The sequence below is a fragment of the Lissotriton vulgaris genome, chromosome 3_1, assembly GCF_964263255.1.
Source record: "Lissotriton vulgaris chromosome 3_1, aLisVul1.2, whole genome shotgun sequence".
NCBI classification, from domain to species: domain Eukaryota; kingdom Metazoa; phylum Chordata; class Amphibia; order Caudata; family Salamandridae; genus Lissotriton; species Lissotriton vulgaris.
In genome coordinates, this window is record NC_141689.1 from 1,242,698,050 (window position 1) to 1,242,718,921 (window position 20,872).

General features: G+C 46.3%; 1 protein-coding gene across 1 annotated transcript in view; it reads right to left on the bottom strand.

Moving 5' to 3' along the window:
* Nucleotides 1-20,872, bottom strand: part of LOC147727726 (alpha-2-macroglobulin-like) — a 1,118,600-nt gene that overhangs the window by 926,874 nt on the left and 170,854 nt on the right. The window contains exon 3 of the mRNA XM_086961723.1: nt 7,095-7,251. Coding sequence (XP_086817849.1) covers nt 7,095-7,251 — 157 coding nt within the window. The remainder of the gene's footprint in view (nt 1-7,094; nt 7,252-20,872) is intronic.

Sequence of the window (20,872 nt, forward strand, 5' to 3'; positions counted from 1 at the left end):
GTGGCAGTCATCAAATAAACACTATTCTGGAATGCTTACTGGTGGTGCCCGTTAGTGGTACAGGGGAGGCCTGTTGCTCTTTCTTCAGATGATGCTCCTTTAAGAGAGAGGCAGCAGCTCAAAGAAAGCGATTTATGATATGGTCGAATTATTAAAAGATAATTTCACTGTGGGGGGAAGGCGGTTCCATCCTCAGCTCATTTATCACAAGTAGTTGGGACAGAGCTGGCATCATAGGTTGAAAACATAAATGAATACTGGTTTCCATCAAGCCTCTCTCCATTCTCTCTCTCTCTCTCTTACCTTTTTCATCTTCATCCCCTTTTGTCCCTAATAATTTTTACATCTGGTCTTTTTAGGGTCACACATCTGCTTTCTCTCTACTTTCTTTTTCTTGACTCAGTCTGTTTCCTTTCACCACTTCCTTCTCTTTCATTTCTCCCTCTTCTCTTCCCCCTCCTTCCTCTTGCCCTTCTTTCCTCTTTCTATACCTTTCTTTCGGCCAACTCTCTTTACTATGCCAGTGTCTCCTTTCCTCCATCTCTCTGCAACTTATATAGCAGAATTATGAATACAGCGGACACAATGCTTTAATGTGCCTGTGAAAAAAAATGCTTTTAATTTGCAGAAATGCACATCAGCAGGCACATTCCAAACCACTTGCCAGGCAGCTGACACAATTCTAGGGGTTTTAAGGAGCACAAGACCGAACAGTTACCTGGGGGCCTTAATGGTGATCAATCAGGTCATGATATTGAAGAGTAACCGGCTGCTCTTCGATAACAAAGTCCAGATTTTCCCAGCCAGCTGCCAGTCCCTCTCAGCATTTAATTGTTCACGCAGCTCTCTGATGGATGTCACATGCGGTTTTCCTGAGTCCCCTGATAGATAATGCAGTTTGAGTGTTCTCTTTTGTACTGCCAGTCACCGGTGTATTCAACTGTGAAGCCTTGGACCGTGTCATGTATGTGCATGTAACTTGCATGATCGAGATAACTATTAGCTGCAATACTACGTGTCTCTCGGACCTCTTTCAAGTGCTCGCCGTCCTTTTTTCCCAGCACCCCTCTCCCCCTCCAGGGGTGGCAATCTGAGGGATAGCCCCGGGCGCCGCAAGCTCTATCTACGCCTCAGTTCCCCCGTCTCTGCTGTGTGCAAAGACTTGTTCTAATACAACTGCACTGCATGAACAGCACTTTAAAACCACTACAGCAGCTGGTAAGTGGTCTCTTCCTCTGTTGATGACTTGCATAGAAATATGGTTTCATCACCCCCATATTCGTTTTTCCATTTGATTTTATCTATATTTGCTAACTCGGCTGCATAGATTTACAAAGTATGCCCCTTTGGTGTCATTTACTCCACACTACCTGAACCGTAATCTGCAGTTAATAGGTAAGCCAGTGAAATTCTCCCACCTCCGTTACGATCCTGTCAAATATAGTATAACTGGGCATTACTCTTACCGGGGCCCCTAATCTTTTCAGAACAGCACCCTGTTCGACGTTTCCTACAGCATTGGAGCTACCAAATATTGAGACCTCCGAGCCGCTTTTCTGACATAAGCCATGATACCAGATCTGTAAACTGAATGACCATTTATTTTAGTCCTAATATTTGGTATTCGGACTTTCGTATAGTAACTCAGTACATTTGGTCTAGTTACAGAATCGTGAATTTTACTCTTCATCGTACACACTCATACCGAGTATCATCGGTCACGGGCCCGGCTGGGTCGGAATTATCACCAGCTGAGCGGTGAGCTTCCCTTCTTTTACTTTACAGTCTCACTATTTTTGTGTTTCTTGCCTCATTACTCGCAACTATGATATTTAGTGATGAGGTTTTTCCCTTTTTATCTTGTTCATTTCTCATGTTGAATACACAGACGTTCTGACCTTGACACAGCCATCTAGGTATGGGCCTTTTCTGTGCATTAAGTCACAGTATTCATTAAACACAACTCACTAAGCATGTAGTATGAATGAGTCGTACACGGATAGAACACTTTTTCCGCTACGACAATTATGACGTTATATATCACTCATCTCAAGAACGTGTCAGCACAAACTCACCAGTCACCAGCACGTCGACTGATAATATCGGCATTCAGCACACTCTCGACACGGATGTGTTGTGGTGGCACTGATACGTTATAAAGGTGAATCATTGTACGTTCACTGCAGTAGAAGCTAGAAATAAGCATGTACAGACCACACACCGAGGTCTTGTTGTAACTATATCCATGCAAGACACATGTTCTATTGTCAACTATCTGTTTGTTTCAGCCCTGAGGAATCGCGAGTGCGATGAAACACGTGTCGGCTGGCTGTATACTGCAATAAAGACTCCACGAGTTACCCTTCATTGGAGTTCTGTTGAAATACTTCTGTCATTTATGTTGCTAAAGTTTTGTTGTATTGTTACTTAACAATCTAATCACTGTGTTTTGAGTGCATCGGCAACCCAGTTCGTAATCTGCAGTTACCTCTCGGTGTGCACTTTAACTTCTAGGCCTTGGCTTCTACCAGGTGGGTATACCCCTTCAAAATAGAACCCATAGCTGCTCCAAAGGCAATCCTAAAGTTATGAAGCTTGGTTTTGATAATTGTAATGTTTTTTTCCAGCGTATGTTCAATCCCATCTGCTTAAAGTAAACTTTGTAATGAATATTTAGTTACATGAGAATGTTTGCAGCTGTGTCTCAATAGTAATGATATTCAATAATTGCATAGTATTGTGTTCCAGCTCTCAACACCAACCCCATAGTTGGATTTTGACGACCTTCAGTGGCAATCAATCGGAGATTGGCTATTATAAAGTTTTTAACATATTTTAAGTTTCATTAGAATTTTAGCAGTAGCGATTCAATATTGTAATGATTTTTAATAATTAGACAATTGGTTAATAAATCTAAATTTAAAAAATCTCTCTTGATCTATTCTCTCTGACTCTCATCCTTTCTGGTTATTCACTTAATCTGCCACCATTTTCTTTTTTGTAGCTTTCACTTCTATCTGTTTTTCCTTTCCTTTCCATCTTTCTTTCATTCTTTGTCTCCCTCCCCTTAATTTTATTTCTCTTGCACATATTTCTCCTCTTTTCCTTTCAATCACTTATTTTCTCTTATGTTGTCTCTCACTTACACCAGCTTCAAGTCTGAGTCTTTGCATGCTTCATTTTCTCTGTTTCTTGTATCTCTTTCTTGCATCTACCTATCTCTTCATTTCTTTCAGCAGCACTGTGCACTGAATCAAGCCATACTGCAACTGGGTATCTGCGACCCAGTGTAAAATGATGCCAAACTCTTTCTAATGAAAACTTTGAGATCCAGTCCCTGCAACATATTCTTCTCACAACCATGGCTTCATAGGAGTGATGAAATTACATAATAAGAAAATTAAGTGGAGAATGTTAGTTAGGACGGGTCCACTACTAACAGGCCAAGTTCTAAAGCCCACCTCTGGCCCTATCCGCAAGCCACGCCCCCTACCGAAGGCATTTAATTGCGCTGCCTACGAGCGCTTGCCAGAGGTCATACCATCTCCTGAGGCGCAGCCGGGAGAACGCTACTACTTATTTTTAAACATTTGTGTACTTAAAATTGTGCTTTTACTTACTTGTTCTCCCCATCCTGGGCACTTGGTTTTCTTGATCCCCATGCTCTGGGCACTCCCGCGCAGCTGAATCGAGCGCTGCCGCGGGTCACTACCCTCTCGCCGCCATTTCCCAGAGGCCACAGGCCACGCCCACCACCTACAGGCCACGCCCCTTCCGTTTTTCCCTCTATATACAATGTGTCTCCCCCGGTCGCGCAGCGGACGGGCGCAGCGGGCGCGCCGTCAGCGCGCGCCAAAGGCAAGCCCGTCTGCGCCCGTCCGCGACCGGCAGGGACCTGGGGCCATAGACCCTGTTCATTTTCTAACCTATGCCCCTGCTCAACTGTTGTCTCTCAATACAGGTCAGCTTATTGACCCTTCCCTGCTTCAGCGCATTGTCGCATTGGATATTTTTTCCCCATCAGCCTCACCATCTGGATATTCGCCATTCTCTCCCCGCTCTCAGACTCTTCCCACCCCGGCCCCCTCCTCCCCCTCCCCATCCAGTACGGCCTCTGCCTACCTGCTTAATACTAGATCTGCAGGCAAACATCAGCTTGAGATTTTTGACCTACTGGATACAGACGCCCCTGATTTTCTTTTTCTCACGGAGACGTGGTTCTCTGCTGATTCCCTCCCTGATCTTCTATCCGCCCTCCCTGACTCTTACTATGCTCTTCATGCGGATCGTCCTGCTGGTAAAGTCGGTGGAGGTGTGGCGATGATCATTCGTTGTAGTCTTCAGTTTCAGTTTCTTCCTTATCCTCCCCTACTTGGTGTCGACTTTATAGTTGCCCGTTCAGTCAATCTTCGGGCCCCTCTTACAATAGCCCTTTTCTATCGCCCTCCGCAGCACATGCCTTCTTTTGTACCTGCCTTGCAAGAACTACTGGCTATGCACGTTGTCAATAATTCTTCTGTGCTCCTTTTGGGGGACTTTAACTATTGGCCCGGCGACCCCAAGGAAGACCTGTCTTCCAAGGATTTCTCTGCCACCCTTCAGTCTCTTAATTCTCTCCCACATCTTCACTCCCCCACCCATATCTATGGTCATGTATTGGACCAAATATGGTCAGCTAGTTGTTCTATCCTCTCCCCCACCATTCTTCCATGCACTTGGTCTGATCATTCTTTGATCTCTTTTTCCATTGAGCTCGGAACGCAAGAGAAGCCCCCCTTACCCAAAAACGTCATGGCTCGCAATTGGAACCAGGTGGACCTTGATTCTCTTTGTGTCTCTCTTGCCTCCTCCTCCCCCCCTGACCTATGCATCTTCCCCATTGACCATCAAGTAGACGCTGTGAATCGTTGGCTGTCCTCCTCTTGCGATTTAGTTGCCCCCCTTAGGAAAATCAAGACCTGCCGCCCCCATGATGCCCAAAAATGGTTTACAGATGAGCTAAAAATTCTCAAACTGGACCTTAGACGCTCCAAACGCCATTTGAGATGTAAATACTGTCCTGTCCTGCGAGCTAAATACAAGCTGCTCTTGGCGAGCTATAAGAAAGCTATTCTGCGAGCCAAAACCATTTACTTTTCGGAGAGAATCTCTTTGTCAGCTAACAAGCCCAAGGAGATTTTCTCCATAGTTCGCAATCTTGTTGCCTCTGACAGAACCAACCCTAACCTTATCCCTTCCCAACACCTCTGCCTGTCTCTGAACGACTTCTTTCTGGAGAAGATCGCCAAGATTAAATCCAATATTCCTTTAGCTAATCTGCCCACCTTCCCCTGCCCCCCTTTTGTCTTTCTCTCCTCTTAATCAGTTTCCCCCTATTTCCTTGGACTCTTTTCTGGCTCTTCTTCAGAAAGTGAAGTCTGGCTCCCCAGCTGACTGTGCGCCAGCCCGCATTTTGAAAGTGTTTTTTACCCATTGCCCCGATCCTCCTCTTTCCCTTCTTAATGCCTCCATTTCCTCTGGCTTAGTTCCTAAATTTTTCAAATCCGCCATAGTTCGTCCCATTTAAAAAAAATCTGGTTTAGACCCTTCCCTTCCCTCTAACTTTAGACCCATTTCCCTTCTCCCTTACCTTGGGAAGATCCTGGAGAGCTATATCACCTCCTGCCTCTCCTCCTTCGTCGAGGACAACCATCTCCTGGCCTCCCACCAAGCGGGTTTCCGTCCGGCTCATTCCACGGAGTCAGTGGTCTTGTCCGTCATGGACGAGCTAAAGAGTAAGGCAGACTCCAACTTGCCCCAAGCTTTGGTGCTCCTTGATTTGTCCGCTGCGTTTGACACGGTCGACCACTCCATCCTTCTCGACCGTGTCTGCGCAGCGGGCGTTCGAGGCACTGCCCTCTCTTGGCTCGCCTCCTTTCTCAAAGATCGGACTCAGGCAGTTCATCTTTCCTGCCATACCGCCCCTACCCACTTGGTCCCCTGTGGAGTCCCCCAAGGTTCCTCCCTGTCCCCTCTCCTCTTTAACCTCTATATCCGCCCCCTTATTCTCTCCCTGCTTGATATGGGGGTCTCCGTGTATAATTATGCGGATGACCTCCAGCTTGTTTTTTATCTTTCTTCCCCCCTGCACTCCCTTCCTAAATTCCACTCCACTTTAGTTTTTATTTCAGACTGGATGAACCGGAATCAACTGAAGCTCAATCTGGACAAGACGGAGCTGGTCCTGACCGGCCCTTCCTCTTCCCCTTGGTCGGCCGCCTTTTGGCCTCCCATTTTCGGCCCTCCTCCTCTCCCAGAGGCCTCTGCAAAGACCTTGGGTATTAAAGTCAGCCGGGACCTCTCTATGCATGCCCAGATCAGCTCGGTTGTCTCCTCCTGTTTCCTTTCTCTCTGAATTATCCGAAAGGTGTCCCGTTTCTTTTCCCCTGACGCCCTTAAACTCATCATCCTGGCAATGATTCTCTCCCGTCTTGATTACGGGAACAGCCTGTACGTGGGCATTCAGGCATACGAACTTCGCCGCCTACAGGCTGTCCAGAATCAGGCCGCCCGTCTTATTCTCCACCTCCCTAAGTCTTCCCACATCACTCCTGTCCTGAAATCCCTTCATTGGCTCCCTATCTCTCAGAGTTCCCTCTTTAAGATGGGCTGCCTGGCTTTCATGGCTCGGGCTCGTACCGACCCAGTCTTTATCAATTCTCTCATTATTCCCTATACTCCCAACCGTTCCCTCCGCTCCGCTAATCAGTTTCTTTCTAGTGTACCTCGGTTTCGCAGATCTAAAACTGGAGGCACAAGATTTTCTGTATTAGGTCCCTCCTTCTGGAACAGTCTTCCTTTGTCGATCAGATCAATCACCATTTACTCTCAGTTCCGCAAGGCCCTTAAGACCCATTTGTTTTCTACTGCGTACTCCTGTTAAAGCACTCTTGGCACTTTCCACCCCCCTCAGTCCTCTTTTCTAGCGCCAGGAAGCCGTTTGGTCACAGTGCGCTTTATTAAGAACCTTCTTCATTTCATTTCTCCTATCATATAACAATTAATGCAAGATTACCCTGTTTACCTTTTTCCCTTGGGCCATCCTTAGTTCTCACCTTGCTGTCCTGGTTTGTAGATATGCTTGTCTGTCTGCACAAACACCATGTTCCGAATTGGCTTGAGAAGGACAGACCTCTTTCCCTTGAATTCTAGGCTCTCTCCTTTTGCCAAAAGGGTGATGTATGCCACTTCAGATGACTCCTGGTTGGCAATCTAGAAAACAATGACAGTGTGATAAAAGTTCAAACTCTTTAATGGGTACCTTAATGTAAAAACTTTATTAACAATGTTATTTTTGCAAGAAACTGTGCTTGCATGAGGAAGACTAATTTAAGTTAAAAACTTTCCTCCTGATGACAGATATCCTTTTTTCCACTGCTACTGATTCCAAAGCTTTCTCTAAATTCTGATTCAACAAAATAGCAAGAGAGTAAACGTTACCCTCATTTCCGGAGACTCACTTCCAGTCCAACACTTTGTTCATATTTATGTCATGCAGTTTACCATTGTCTGTTTAATGGTTCTGTTCTCACTGCCCGTCATTTGCTTCTCCTTCCTCTTCTTGTCTTTTCTATCCCTCTCTAAAACGTCTCTGATTCTTGAACCTCTTGGATTCACCAGATTCTATGTTGTCCTCCTGTTGAGATCTCATCTACTCCCATTTCTCTGTTCTAAGCCCTACTCTCTGTATGCTCTGATTTTCAAAGTTTCGCACTCCTCACATTCTCCAGTATGAATTCCTTGTGAATATCTATTCCAGAGATCCCCCCACTGTCCTAATCCTTATTCTAACTTCTTGTTCAGTGTAAGAGAGCTCTAGCTAAACTATTTGGTTATCCAAAAAATGTAATTACCCCATTTTCGCTATACTACACTGTATCAGAATATAAATAAATAAAACAAGCATATTTTACTCAAAACCACAGGCTACAATATGTTTTGAAAACTGTGGCTTTGTGATAAATAGAAGACAGATGCTATTCTTTGAAATCCTGCCGAGCATTTACTTTTACCGCTTCTGTATCCAGGGCCGGACTGACCATAGCGTGCAAAGGGCACCGGGCATTTTCCTGGTGGACCAGAAGGGTGGGGGCCGGATTTTGGCCCGTGGGGGTTGTTTTTTGTTACAGAGTAGTTCTCTAATATCGGCGCCCTGTAACAAGAGATGCAGTGGTGCGCAGGAGAGCTGGAGGTTCTCAGTAGCAACCTCGGCCATATCCCCCCTCCCCCCCCCCCCCCCCCCCCCCGCCCACACACACACACACACTCCCCGGACCATGGTTCTGGTCCCAGTGCGGCCGTGTGAAGTGCCCCAAGGAATGGATGGCTCTCACCACTTTAAGTGTACCTAGTAAAAGTCTTAAATGTGTTTGGCAGACCTCTTTTTACTTCCTGGGTATCTTGTTCCACAGGTATCAACTCACTGTTTTAGCCCTCAACGTTACATGTATTCTTGACATTGGACTGTGGGTGGTGTGGGCAGACGCATGCAGTAGTGGACCCTTTGCTGCAAAAACAGCTCTCAAACCGTAATGGCCACAACAACCACTGTACTCAGAGTATATTGGCTAGAAGATGTCAGCATAGAGACTCACATGGAAGAACTTGGCTTTGGCTATATTAGCCACCAGAGGCCAGGTGCAGATGAAATGGTAGATGAAACCTCAAAGCTGATCATGAATGCGTGGTTGCCTTCAGCAGCTGGGGTCTCCAGGTTGATCAGGGCTCCCATCGCAGCAGTGATAAAGTATCCCAGCTCTTAAGTCAGCAGCAGGAAACACGTTTTTCAGTTCCAGAGAAGAGTACCGCTCAGACAAAATGCTTGCACTGATAGAAGTTTTGGTGCAGTTCCTGAAAACGGGATGCTAGGGGACCCTGCATCACATGGGTTGCTCTTGGCATCCCTCTTTCATAGGTGCTCACTTTCGCTAGCCAATGTCAACACAGTGAGCATACTAGACTTCTCCTAGTCAGCAGTCTCTTCTCATTCAAGGCAAGGCACACACCTTCTCTTTCTCAGAAAGCAGGCAGGCTTTCAGTTTCTATGCAGACCCTCAGCTCCTCCAGCAGAAAGTGCAATCTTCAGGTGATGGACCCTCACTTCTGAGACAGAAGGCCAGGTCACAGTCCTTGGAACACTCCCTTCTTTGGTCATCAAGAATTTGACACTAGAACATAGTGGGGTGGATTGAATTCTTTTTGTATACACATTTTCTAGACAGGTAGTGTGGATCAACTGTCTACATGTTCAGAACTGGTTTAATTGGTTTTCTTTCAAATGTAAATGTCTGGTAGTTCTTCAGACACAGCCTGGCAATAGCTACACAACAGTTAGCAACAATGCTGGGCCCAAGCATGAGTATCCAAAACAAGGGCAAAATGCAGTGTGAGATCTGTATGGGTGGCTTGCATCAACATCAATGAAGCAATTATAAGAGACAGACAAAAGGACAGGCACTATCTGGACACTTAATTAACTTTTACAACTGAAACTGTAGTCCTACCGCTCACCCATACCATCTAACAAATGGCAGAGCTCAGTAAAAACTAATCAGTAGCCTTTTGCTAACAAGGCTCTTAATAATTTCCAAGGGAAACCCTGTCTCCATCCTCTTTCCCTTCAGAGTCTAGATCGCTATCCTCCAGTCAATTTCAATTCAATTCAATTCAATTATAAATCTTTATTCGGCACTTAAAAAGACACCATAAAATGACATACACAATATACACACATATATTAAATACAAGGTTTAAAAAAAGTATGAGTTAAAAAAATTGGCTAAAAACGCATTTCATAAAGATAGGGGAAAGAGGAATTTACTTTACGTGATTAAGTAGCATTAAAGTCAATTATTTCTCTAGTGTTCCTTAGCCGCAATGCAACCCGGATAAAACTCAAAGTGCAAAACAACGTGTGGGCATCTGCAGCTTCCTGAAGAAATCTCAAGGCCCTTTTTGCTTGTCTGAGTTTCGTTTCTTTCAGGATCGCTACTAAAAACCTACGTCTTGGGGCGGAGTAAAAGGGGCATAACAAAACAAAGTGAAGGGTATCCTGCGGAGACCTAGTGTCGCAGCCACAGGTACCCTTCGCCTCCACTGTAAGAGTGAACCCAGAGGGGACCGGAGTAAATGATGAAGCATATTTAGTCTAAATCGGGTCATATGATAACGGTCCTGAGCATTATGCATGACCCTCAGATATGGTTCCATTCCTTGCTTCACTGTTAGTTGGCAATAAGATAAAACAGTGGGCTTATGTCTTTCCATCTCGGCCCTAGTCGTAAGAGACCAATCTGAAAAAAGTTTTTTAACCATTGTTTTGTTCTGGCCAGTTAAGGAATCTGGGTCTGTGAAGAAATTTTTACAGCCAATTGGCTCCATAGTGTCCTTTATATACTTTAGCCATGGTATGTGACCCCCTTTGTCACGTTTCAGACAGTCTTTTATAATTTGTCTTGTAAGGACCGCTTCTGGGTTGATCCAGATTTTAACCCAAGCAAGGAGAGGTTTAATTTTGATCCGGTCTTCAATATAAGGCTCTCCAACTTCCTCATGAATAATGAAGGCCGGAGTGCTCTGCGGCAGTTTCAAGATTCTTCTGAGGAATTTGTTTTCTTCCACCTGAATCTGTTGCAATTTGTTGTCTATAAAACCCCATACTACTGCTCCGTAAGTAACCTTAGCACAGCAAATCGATCTATACAAATTTAATATTTGCTCTGGGGACCATCTACCCAGTCTTCTCCCGTACCCCATAATGGCCCCTGTTGACGCCGCCAGCTTTGTTGCGTGTTTCTCCACCAGGGGGTTAAAGTTCAGTTGATCGTCAAACAGTACACCAAGATATGAAAAGGTCTTAACCTGGCCAATCTTGTGTGACCCAATTTTATAGATAAGTTTCCCTTTTTCTTTTGCTCCTGTTGACATGATGTAAGATTTTTCCAAATTTGTCGATAGATCGAGTTTGGCCATGAATTCGACAAAACCATTGATCAACTTCTGTAACCCCAATGGAGTTCTGGCTATCAATACCGCGTCATCTGCATAAAGTAATACCGGCACCACTCGATGGCCAATTCGGGGTGAATCCACGTGTAATTTAAGTAGTTCTTTCTCCAGGAGATTATTGTATATAGAGAACAGGAAGGGCGCTAAAATGCAGCCCTGCCTCACTCCACTGGTGCATAAGAAGGGATCAGTCCTACTTCCCTCTTGGTTAGATCTCACACTTGCAGACGCATTCCAGTGTAGGGTTTTTTGGACATCTACAAAGGGTTGATCCACTCCTAGACTTAGCAATAACGATCTCTGTTTACATGGTCAAAAGCCGCGGAGAGGTCCATGAACCCCATATATATAGTCCCACTGCTAGCGATGGTGTATTTTGCTGTCAGGAGGTACAGGTTCAAACATTGATCGGTGGTGGATCTACCCTCCCTGAAGCCATATTGGACATCTGTCAGGACCTGGTACTCCTCCTCCCATTCCTGCAGACGATGTAAAATGGCACGGCCCAGTACTTTAGCTGTCACGTCTATAAGGGATATGGGGCGATAACATTGGGGGTAATCGCGATTCCCTTTTTTATAGATCGGGACTATGGTTGCTGTTGACCAAGAGCGAGGCAGCCCTGCCACCACTGCCTCGTTCAAAACCCTCGTGAGCAGTGGGGCCCAAAGATCTATGTTGCTCAGGTAGAGGTCGGGGTATCCCGTCAGGGCCAGGTGCTTTATTCTTACAGAGTCCTACTATTGCCAATTCCACTTCTTCCAGGCGAAAGTCCAGTTTTGTATTTGGGGTTAACCTTGGTCCTTCACCCTGGATTAATTGTCCTGCAGAATTATAAAGGCTCTGGAAGTGGGTCTGCCATTGTTCGGGTAGGATCGTGTTAATTATTTTAGGTGCTCCTGGGTCCTGGAAGCATGGGGTATTAATAACCTTCCATAATCCCAAGATGTCTCGCCTTTCTGCTGCCTCCCTTAGATCCTCCCAAGCTTGAATTTGTAAACTCTTTTTTCGACAATTCATTGCTTTTTTATATTCAGTTCTGTGTTGTGCTATTTTGAGATTATCCCTGGGTTTGGAGTGGAGACTAAGTTTAAGTTGTTTGTGCGCCTTAGTGCAAACAGAGTCGAACCAATGCGGAGTGGAGGGAACTTTACTATCTTTAGAAGTCTTTAGTAGATTATCCACATGGCGCGCAATTTCTTCAAATGCGCTAACCACTAATGCTCCTTCCACATGAAGATCGAGACATGTATTTATGGCGTTTAGTCCCTCTGTTATTAATCTTCTATAAAATCTATCTCCATCAATCTACGCCCACTTAATCCTCCTTCCCTGGTCCACTGCCTTTTCCATAACATCTGTTCTCCTTGTAAATTTTTTAAAATCAAAACCTTTTAGTACAAGTGTCAGGGGGTTATGGTCACTAAAGATGCTTATGTCTATGGCCATGTTACTAATGTTTCTCTTTATGAGGGGCGAGACTAGAATAAAGTCGATTTACGACTGACAACCTCTGCCTCTAAATGTTGGGTTGAGGTCTCCATTTGCACCTAACTCTGCAAGGTCCATAGTGTGGACCAAGTTATGCCTTTTTGTTAATTTCTCTAGATCCCATCCCTCAGTTACATGAGCAAAATGTGGCCCTTTTGCTACAGTGCATCTTGACCAATCTCTGTTGAATGGTTTTAAATTATCACAGAGATGACAATTAAAATCCCCCATAAGTATTATACTGGGTGAGTTTGGTGTCTTATTTAGGGAAAACAACTTTTCTAAGCAGGAGTCCAGTTCCTTATACCAATTAAGTAAAAGGAGATTAAATCTTTTAAAAATAAACCCTACAGATTGTATATTACGTGAGTCCCAGTTGTAATTAGTCCAAGTTCCCTGCATGTGAAGATCTACATACATTATTAATCCCCCGATCGCTCTCCCCGATAGTGACTTTGTGGCTGGCACAGAAAAACATTTGTACCCCTCTAAACTATATAAGTTTGGGTCGACCGCCCATGTTTCTTGGAGGCATATAATTTGAAAGTTATTAATATAATTCTGTAATTCCTGGGATTCATATTTAGCTGCTAATCCAGCAATGTTCCAGGATATAATTCGAAGATTTTAGTGGTTGCCCCCCATGGGTAGTTCTGTGAGACCCCTTGGTAGATACTCTTCCTGTACTACTTCTGAAGTTGTTATATTGGTACGGGGTTCTGGGATGTTGTCACTATCCTGTCTATTTTGATCAGGGAATATCTTTTGATGTAGTTGTTCTATTATTTTGTTTCCCCCTTTTTTGGTTTTTAAATTATTTTTGCTGACTTCCCTACATCACTGTACCCTATAGTACTTGGGGTTCCAATTCCTATTACAGTAGGCCCTTCCTCATCTTATCTTATAAAGGTGTCTAGAGCACTAGATTTCTCTAGTTCAAGTCAATCGACCTCTTCGAGAGCACTGAACCTATTCCAGTGCACATGTTGAGCTAAGAAAGGGTCATAGGCTGAGGTGGCTTGATATGGGATTTGCCATTGAACCGGTCTATACTGAGGTTCCATCTGTTGGACCCTATTCATGGGAATTCTATTTCTCTGCACCGGTCTTTGGGGTGTATATGGATAAAAATATGATAGATGTAAGGGGTGGATTTGTGTGTGAGATCTACTAGGGGGTGCATTGCATATATAATTTACTGCTGCAATGTCTCTGAAGTTGACTGTTATTATATCCCCTGCTATTGTTTTTGTTTCTCTCCCAATCCACTCCCCCCTTCTTACTGTAAGAATTTCCCCACAGATGTTAGGGGGTAGGGGTCTATTTATCTGCAACCACTGCACACATTTGTTCTTTAGTTCCACATCTGTTTCCCTTTTGCCCTCTTTTAGTGGTGGAACTCCTGTCAATACAACCACAAAGGGCAGAGCTTCAGGTTGAAGGTTGATTGTCCTAAATCGGGTCGATGTTGTTTTATTTACTGAAGCATTCGTTGACAGGGTGGGGTTTGCCGTGGAATTGTCTTTCGGAAGTTGGTCTATTTTTCCATTTAATACTTGAGCAATTCCTTGGCATTGTTGTTTTGTTTGGCCCTGTGTTGTCTCATTGGTGCTACAAGGGTTTGGAGGTGTTGGGGCTTTTTGCGTAGCTTGGGTGTTCATTTGTTTAGCTCTCTTTACTTTATTTGGTACCAATTCATTTGTTGATACTACCTTGTCTTTTGTTATTTTTTTGGGCGAGCCCCCATCATGTCCCACTTTTGATGAAGCATTGTCCTGTGCCAATTGTCTTGTTGGGCCAACTCCCTTATTGTTTATTAAAGAGGTTAATCTATCAATTTTAGACAGAAGGGGTTTGATCAGTGCAGTGATTGTGTCTTCCAAATCAGCTTTCAGGTCAGCTACCATATTAGTGATCCAGCAAGGAATTCCTGGTGTGGAGGGAGTTATGGGTGCCACTAAATTATGATTTATAGTTTTGCTTTGACCTTTTTTTTGCCCTGTTTTGAACATTCTCTGGGCCTTTTTCCCTCCATGTTATTTGATTTAGCCTTTATTGTGTCACATGTAGAGCTTAAATTAATATGAGTCTTCATTGTCTCCTTCGTGTTCTCAATAGGGGCCTGAGCGCACGGGAGATCTGCAAAGGAAGAAGTGACACCAAGGCTAATATCTTGGTCATCTGTGACATCTAGAGTGACTACAGAAAGATCAGTAGCCACTTCCTGCGTGTCTTGAATAATTGTCATTGGTGGTAGGGACATCCTTCTCTCTGTATTTGCTATCGCATTAGTTACGACCCCTATAGTCTGCTGTAACATTTTGTCAATAGCAGTAAGTGTAGGTACCGGTTGTGGGATGTCCGTTTTTTGTTTGGTACTCGATCTTAAGGTAGGCATCCTGGTGCTTTTAGAAAACTTCCTCATGGTTAGGCACCTTTCAGCATAACATAGATAGCTTCAACGACCGTTTTGGCAGGCTAAATACAATAATACCTTGTATGTAGCGGTATAGAAACTTCAAGGGGGTGCCCCAGCCCAGCCTCTTCTGGCCGCTGAGGGCCATAGAGGGCCCGCCCTTTGCCCTGGCTTCGCTCCGGGCGTCCCCCATGTGTCCCGCGACGCTGAGGGCTCCGTGCTTTTCAAGCCCCTCCTGGCGCTCCAGTCGCGTCAGGGCTACGCGCCGCCGCAGAGGCTGTCGGGATTTGTGGTCCCGAAGCGGCAGCGCGGGTGGTGAAGGTACTTGTCAGCGCTCCTGCGCTTCCACAAACGGCAAGGGACTCTTGCAGGGTTCTGTTCTGCTGCTCGAATGCTCTCCGCTACTTTTCTGGCAGGTCAGTGATCTCCCGCACTCCACCGAGGGCTCCGTGCTTTTCTAGCCCCTCCTGGCGCTCCAGTCGCGTCAGGGCTACGCGCCGCCGCAGAGACTGTTGGGATTTGAGGTCCCGAAGCGGCAGCATGGGTGGTGAAGGTACTTGTCAGCGCTCCTGCGCTTCCACGAACGGCAAGGGACTCTTGCAGGGATCCAAGAGATAGGGGAGGAGCCCTGCCATACTCAACCCGGGATCCTGAATAAGTTTCGTACTTATTACGAGGGGCTCTATGAGAGTGGTGAAACAGGAGGGGCGGATGAGCTAGGGGAGTTCTTGGACGGCCTCCAACTGCCGAGAGTGGAGGAATCGGAGGCAGAAGAGCTGGGTCGGCCCATCACTCTTGGAGAGATAGGGTGTGCAGTAAAGCAAATGGCCAGAAACAAGACCCCGGGACTTGACGGACTTCCGATCGAATTCTACAGTAAATATCTAGAGTACCTTGCTCCTCGGCTGTGTGAGGTGTACAATGAAGCACAAACGAAGGGCCGGCTCCCGGGCTCCATGAGTGAGGCCCTCATGATACCGCTCTTAAAACCGGGCAGAGAGGGTGCGGCTTTGTCCTCGTACCGTCCGTTGTCCATGTTGACGACGGACTACAAGATCCTGAGTAAAATTCTTGCCAACAGACTGCTGGTGCACATGACGGGCCTTGTTCACAAGGACCAGTGCGGTTTTATTCCGACACGCAACACTACCCATAATATCCGTAGGCTTACGAGACTGATGGGTGCGGACTGGCCGAGCGCCGTTTCCCCATTTGTCCTTTCCATTGACATAGAGAAGGCCTTTGACAGCCTTGAGTGGGGATACCTGTATGAGGTGATGCGACGCTTCGGATTGGGGGACGGATACGTAAACTGGACCAAGGTCCTTTATACTGATGCGGTAGCGAGAGTCCGAGTGGGTACTCTGATCTCGAGGCAATACCCGGTCAGGCGTGGTACCAGACAGGGATGTTCCCTTTCTCCGCTCCTGTTCGCTTTGGCTATGGAACCCTTCGCTATGGAGGCCAGGCTGGGCCGCCACTATGCCGGTTTATCATTTAGGGGCAGGCCGCGCCTCATTTCCTTGTACGCGGATGACCTGCTGATGTTTCTGGCCGACGCGGGCCCCGAGTTCGAGGGGGCACGGCGGCTGCTGGGGCGGTTCGGCCGGTTGTCGGGCTTGAGGGTCAATTGGCCTAAATCCTGCCTGTTCCCCCTGAGATCAGGAGAACCGTGTCCACTCACCGCGCAAGAACTTCGGTGGGAGCCGCGCTGCCTGCATTATTTGGGGGTCTATATTTATCACACCCCGGCTGATTTGCTGGAAGGCAACATCACCCGCTGTATTACTGCCCTACGGGGGTCCATGGACTTCTGGTCGACCCTGCCGTTATCCCTGGCTGGTAGGATTTCCCTGCTCAAAATGGTGACCCTACCCAGGCTTCGGTATTATTTTAGGACACTCCCGGTGTGGGTCCCGAGCTCTATTTTTAAACGCCTGAGGTCTCTGGTCATAGCGTTCTTATGGGGCACGGGCAGGAGGCGCATAGCGCTCGATACTTTGCTGCGCCCCAAGGATGAAGGAGGAATGGCGGTGCCGGATTTTGAAGGGTATTACCTGGCTGCGCAGCTGCAGATTTTTACTCAGGAGGTTGCGAGAGTATATAGAGGCCCTGAGGACGCGAGAGTAGAAGGTACCCCGCGGCATGTTCTGGCGTACATCTCGCTGCACCAGAAGCTCCGGGTGGGAGATTTGACGGTCGAGGAGCAGACGTTCCGACTCTGCTGGGACCGGGCCCGCAAGCGGGCAGGAGTCCGCCTTATGTATGCCCCTGAAATTCCGCTGGGTATGGTCACGGCCCTCCCGCATGGAGGTGACTGGTCGCGCTTGCTAGGTTGGGAGGAGGCGGGGATACAAATGCTGGGTGATCTATACGAGGATGGAGTACTGCTGCCGTTTCAGGCTTTGCAAGAGCGTTTCGACCTGCCGAGAGGCGACTACTTGTTGCACGCAGTGGTCACGGGTGCAATGCAGGCCCACTGGGGGGAAGGCTTGCAGGAGCCGGGCACCTCCATGGCCTGTCAATACACGATGATGGCTGCGGGGTCCTTTAAGGCTGTCACTTGCTTGTACTCCAGGATGCAGCGGGAGGCCTTGCAACCATTGACGTCCCTAAAGGCCAAGTGGGAGCTGGACCTTCAAGTGGAAATACCTGATGCGACCTGGGGCCAGTTACTGAGGCGGGCAAGGAAGAGCTCGAGAAACGCCAGGTTTCAACTAATCCACTTCTATGTCATCCACAGGGCATACCTCACACTGGGGAAAATACAACAGTATTTTGGGGTAGACAACGCTGCTTGCCCTAGATGTAATGCGGTCGGGCGGATCTGGGTCACATGCTATGGGATTGCCCCGCTCTGGGAAACTATTGGCAGGAAGTGGGGCGGGCCCTTAACAGCGCGACGGACAGAGACATCCAGTACACAAAAGCGGTTGGCATCCTCCACTGGTTCCCACACACGCCTAGAAACAAGACCACTAGCAAATTTATAGACTTGGGACTTATTCTGGCCAAGCGGGAGATAACGAGGAACTGGAAGTCGAGAGTGGGGCCCACGTATAAAAGATGGTATGGGGAATGCCTGAGGTGGGCCGCATGTGAAAGCACCCTGAGGTACCAGGTGGCCTGGAGGATGAATGACGAGAAGGCTCTGGAGAGGGCTACTGCATGGGAAATGATGGTGCAGGCGCTCCGAGATATGGATGCTGAGGAGCTAGAAGGTGAGGGTGAGCTAGATGGGGCAGGCCCTGTCACTCTGCAGGAGAGCACACCTTAGCGAATGTTTGTTCCTCCTACAACGCGCCAGACACTCTTACACTGCTGATTCAACGCAGAGCGACCACGGGGGGGGTGGGAAGGAAGTCGGAATTGGCGGGCTGTTGGGGCACCGAAATCAGGGGAGGGGGAGGGGTGAAAATCACAAAAGCAACCCAGCAATACTTGACTATTACTGCTGTCAGACATTGTAAGGTGTTACGAGAGACATTTATGGACAAGGCCACCCGCACCAGAAGAAAAGGCGGGCCCCCCGGATAATATAGGACTGGATAGCACCACTCTTGTACACTGTGAATGTATATTGCTGATTATCTTGTCTGTACATTTATATTTGTGATGCAATAAAAATGATGTTAAAAAAAAAAAAAAGGGACTCTTGCAGGGTTCTGTTCTGCTGCTCGAATGCTCTTCGCTATTTTTCTGGAGGTCAGTGATCTCCCGCACTCCACCGAGGGCTCCGTGCTTTTCTAGCCCCTCCTGGCGCTCCAGTCGCGCCAGGGCTACGCGCCGCCGCAGAGGCTGTCGGGATTTGTGGTCCCGAAGCGGCAGCGCGGGTGGTGAAGGTACTTGTCAGCGCTCCTGCGCTTCCACGAACGGCAAGGGACTCTTGCAGGGTTCTGTTCTGCTGCTCGAATGCTAGATCGCTATCCTCCAGTCATAGGAATACACTTCCACTCTCTGAGGAACCTGTGATCACCTCCCTCTTGTGCCATGCTAGACAAGGGCATTCAACAAACAATTACCACCCCAGTGAGATATATCACCAAAAACAAAAGAAAACATTGTTATTCTGATAACATGTAATTTATGCAGTATGATTTATTAAAAAAATTTATTTACCAGTATTCATTAGTTCATACATAATGGCATACATTGCACAAGAGGAACAAAATTCTAGAACAAAATGTTGTATGTTCCTTGTAACAGCAATGGATTGAAATTATTCAGCGCTGAGACAAACTGCTGCCTGTGAAAAGAGAGTGCAGGTGTAAAACAGAATCAGAAAGCTTTTTGGAGAAAAACAACAACCGACAAGTAATTGGGAATGTTGTCTACTAAAGAAAATGTATTTTAGGAATGTTCCCAAATATTCAAACTGTGTCAAGGGAGTGAGACCCCTTTGATCCTCGTGGGGAGACTATCCTTATGGTTAGTTTCTTTGGGAGTGCTCCATCATCTTGCTGGGCAGCAATTTTGTATTGGTTGCTATGTATATTTGGAGCCAACCTTCTCCAGTCCAACTTTACCTTGATGTTATGTTAAGCCAGGCACCATCTAAAATGAATGAAACAGGTCACAATACTCAGACTCACATCTGATGTTTTCTGTTTTCCAAAGATTGGACCTCTAGCCAAGCGGAGTTTGTGTTGCCTCTCATTATAATTTTGATATTTCAAGGATAAGTTTGTTTTTTGCTTCAATCAATCAGATGGCTAACATTTTCATAGCTGGGCATGTGTGGTAGTCAAGTAGGAACATGAACACATTAAAGAATAAATACTGCCATAGGTGCTGGCAAGGAAATTACTGATGAGTTTAACTCCAAAATTGCCCATCAGTCTTAATACCAACCTCCAGACTACATTAGCTTGTTGGAGATAGGATGCCATATTTAGGGGACGCCTCCTGCTCTGCCACTTTCTACGACCTCTCCACAGGCATCCCTTTGGAGCTCATTTGCTCACTGAAACTCCCACGTCCAAAAGAAATATGTAATATCGGATCAACTGTTATCATGCTACTCACAGCAAAGTTCATCAGTACTTCTATAAAGACCTCCTCCAAGAGCTCAGACTTTAATAGCTCCTCTGTTTAAAACTCTTAGCACTGACCCTTAGTTCATAGTCAACTACAAATCTCTCTCCAACCTTTTCCATATAAAATGATACTCAACAAAGTGGTCATCTCCCAGTCAGATTAGAAAAGAATAACCTCTTCAATGACTTCCGGGCTGGACTCCGCCCACTGTGGGCGTTATACATTTTAAGAGAAATGTACTGTGTTCTATGAGCCAAGGTCTGACATGTGCTTTGATCTTACTTGGTCTCTGAATGGCATTAGGTCAAGTCCAAATACTTTATTTCGGCAGCATGCCATAAAAGTTATCCTCATTCAAATCTCATTGTAAATACCATAAAATAAATTATTATAATTAGGTATTTAAACTACTCCAATTATCGTTGAGAAGTTAAAAACTATTAGGATAAGACACGCTTCAACTTTTAGAAGATTACAACATAATAAAAACATATAATACATAATTATAACATCTTTATGATTAATGGATTTGTCAAACTCCTTAAAACCCCAATACGGCTTCATGACCTTGTGTGTGTGTGTGTGTGTATGTGTGAGTACAGGAATTTATATAGCGCAAATCACCGAGCGGTTTCTAAGCGCTTGCTTAGGGAACCCGTCCTGGTATTCCCCTGTGAGATAACCCCGGCAGGGTATCCGCAAGGTGAAAGCCAGGCATCCCGCCGCGAGGGGCCGTTGTGGAGATTAAGCAAGCTATTGCCCAGAGTCGCAGAGTGTGAACCCGTGAATCGAGTAGGCACCGGAGCGAGAATTGTCGAGTCCATGGACATTTTAGGACTCAAGACCCCGCCGAGCCAGGAGTTGAACCCTGGTCCCGGACTG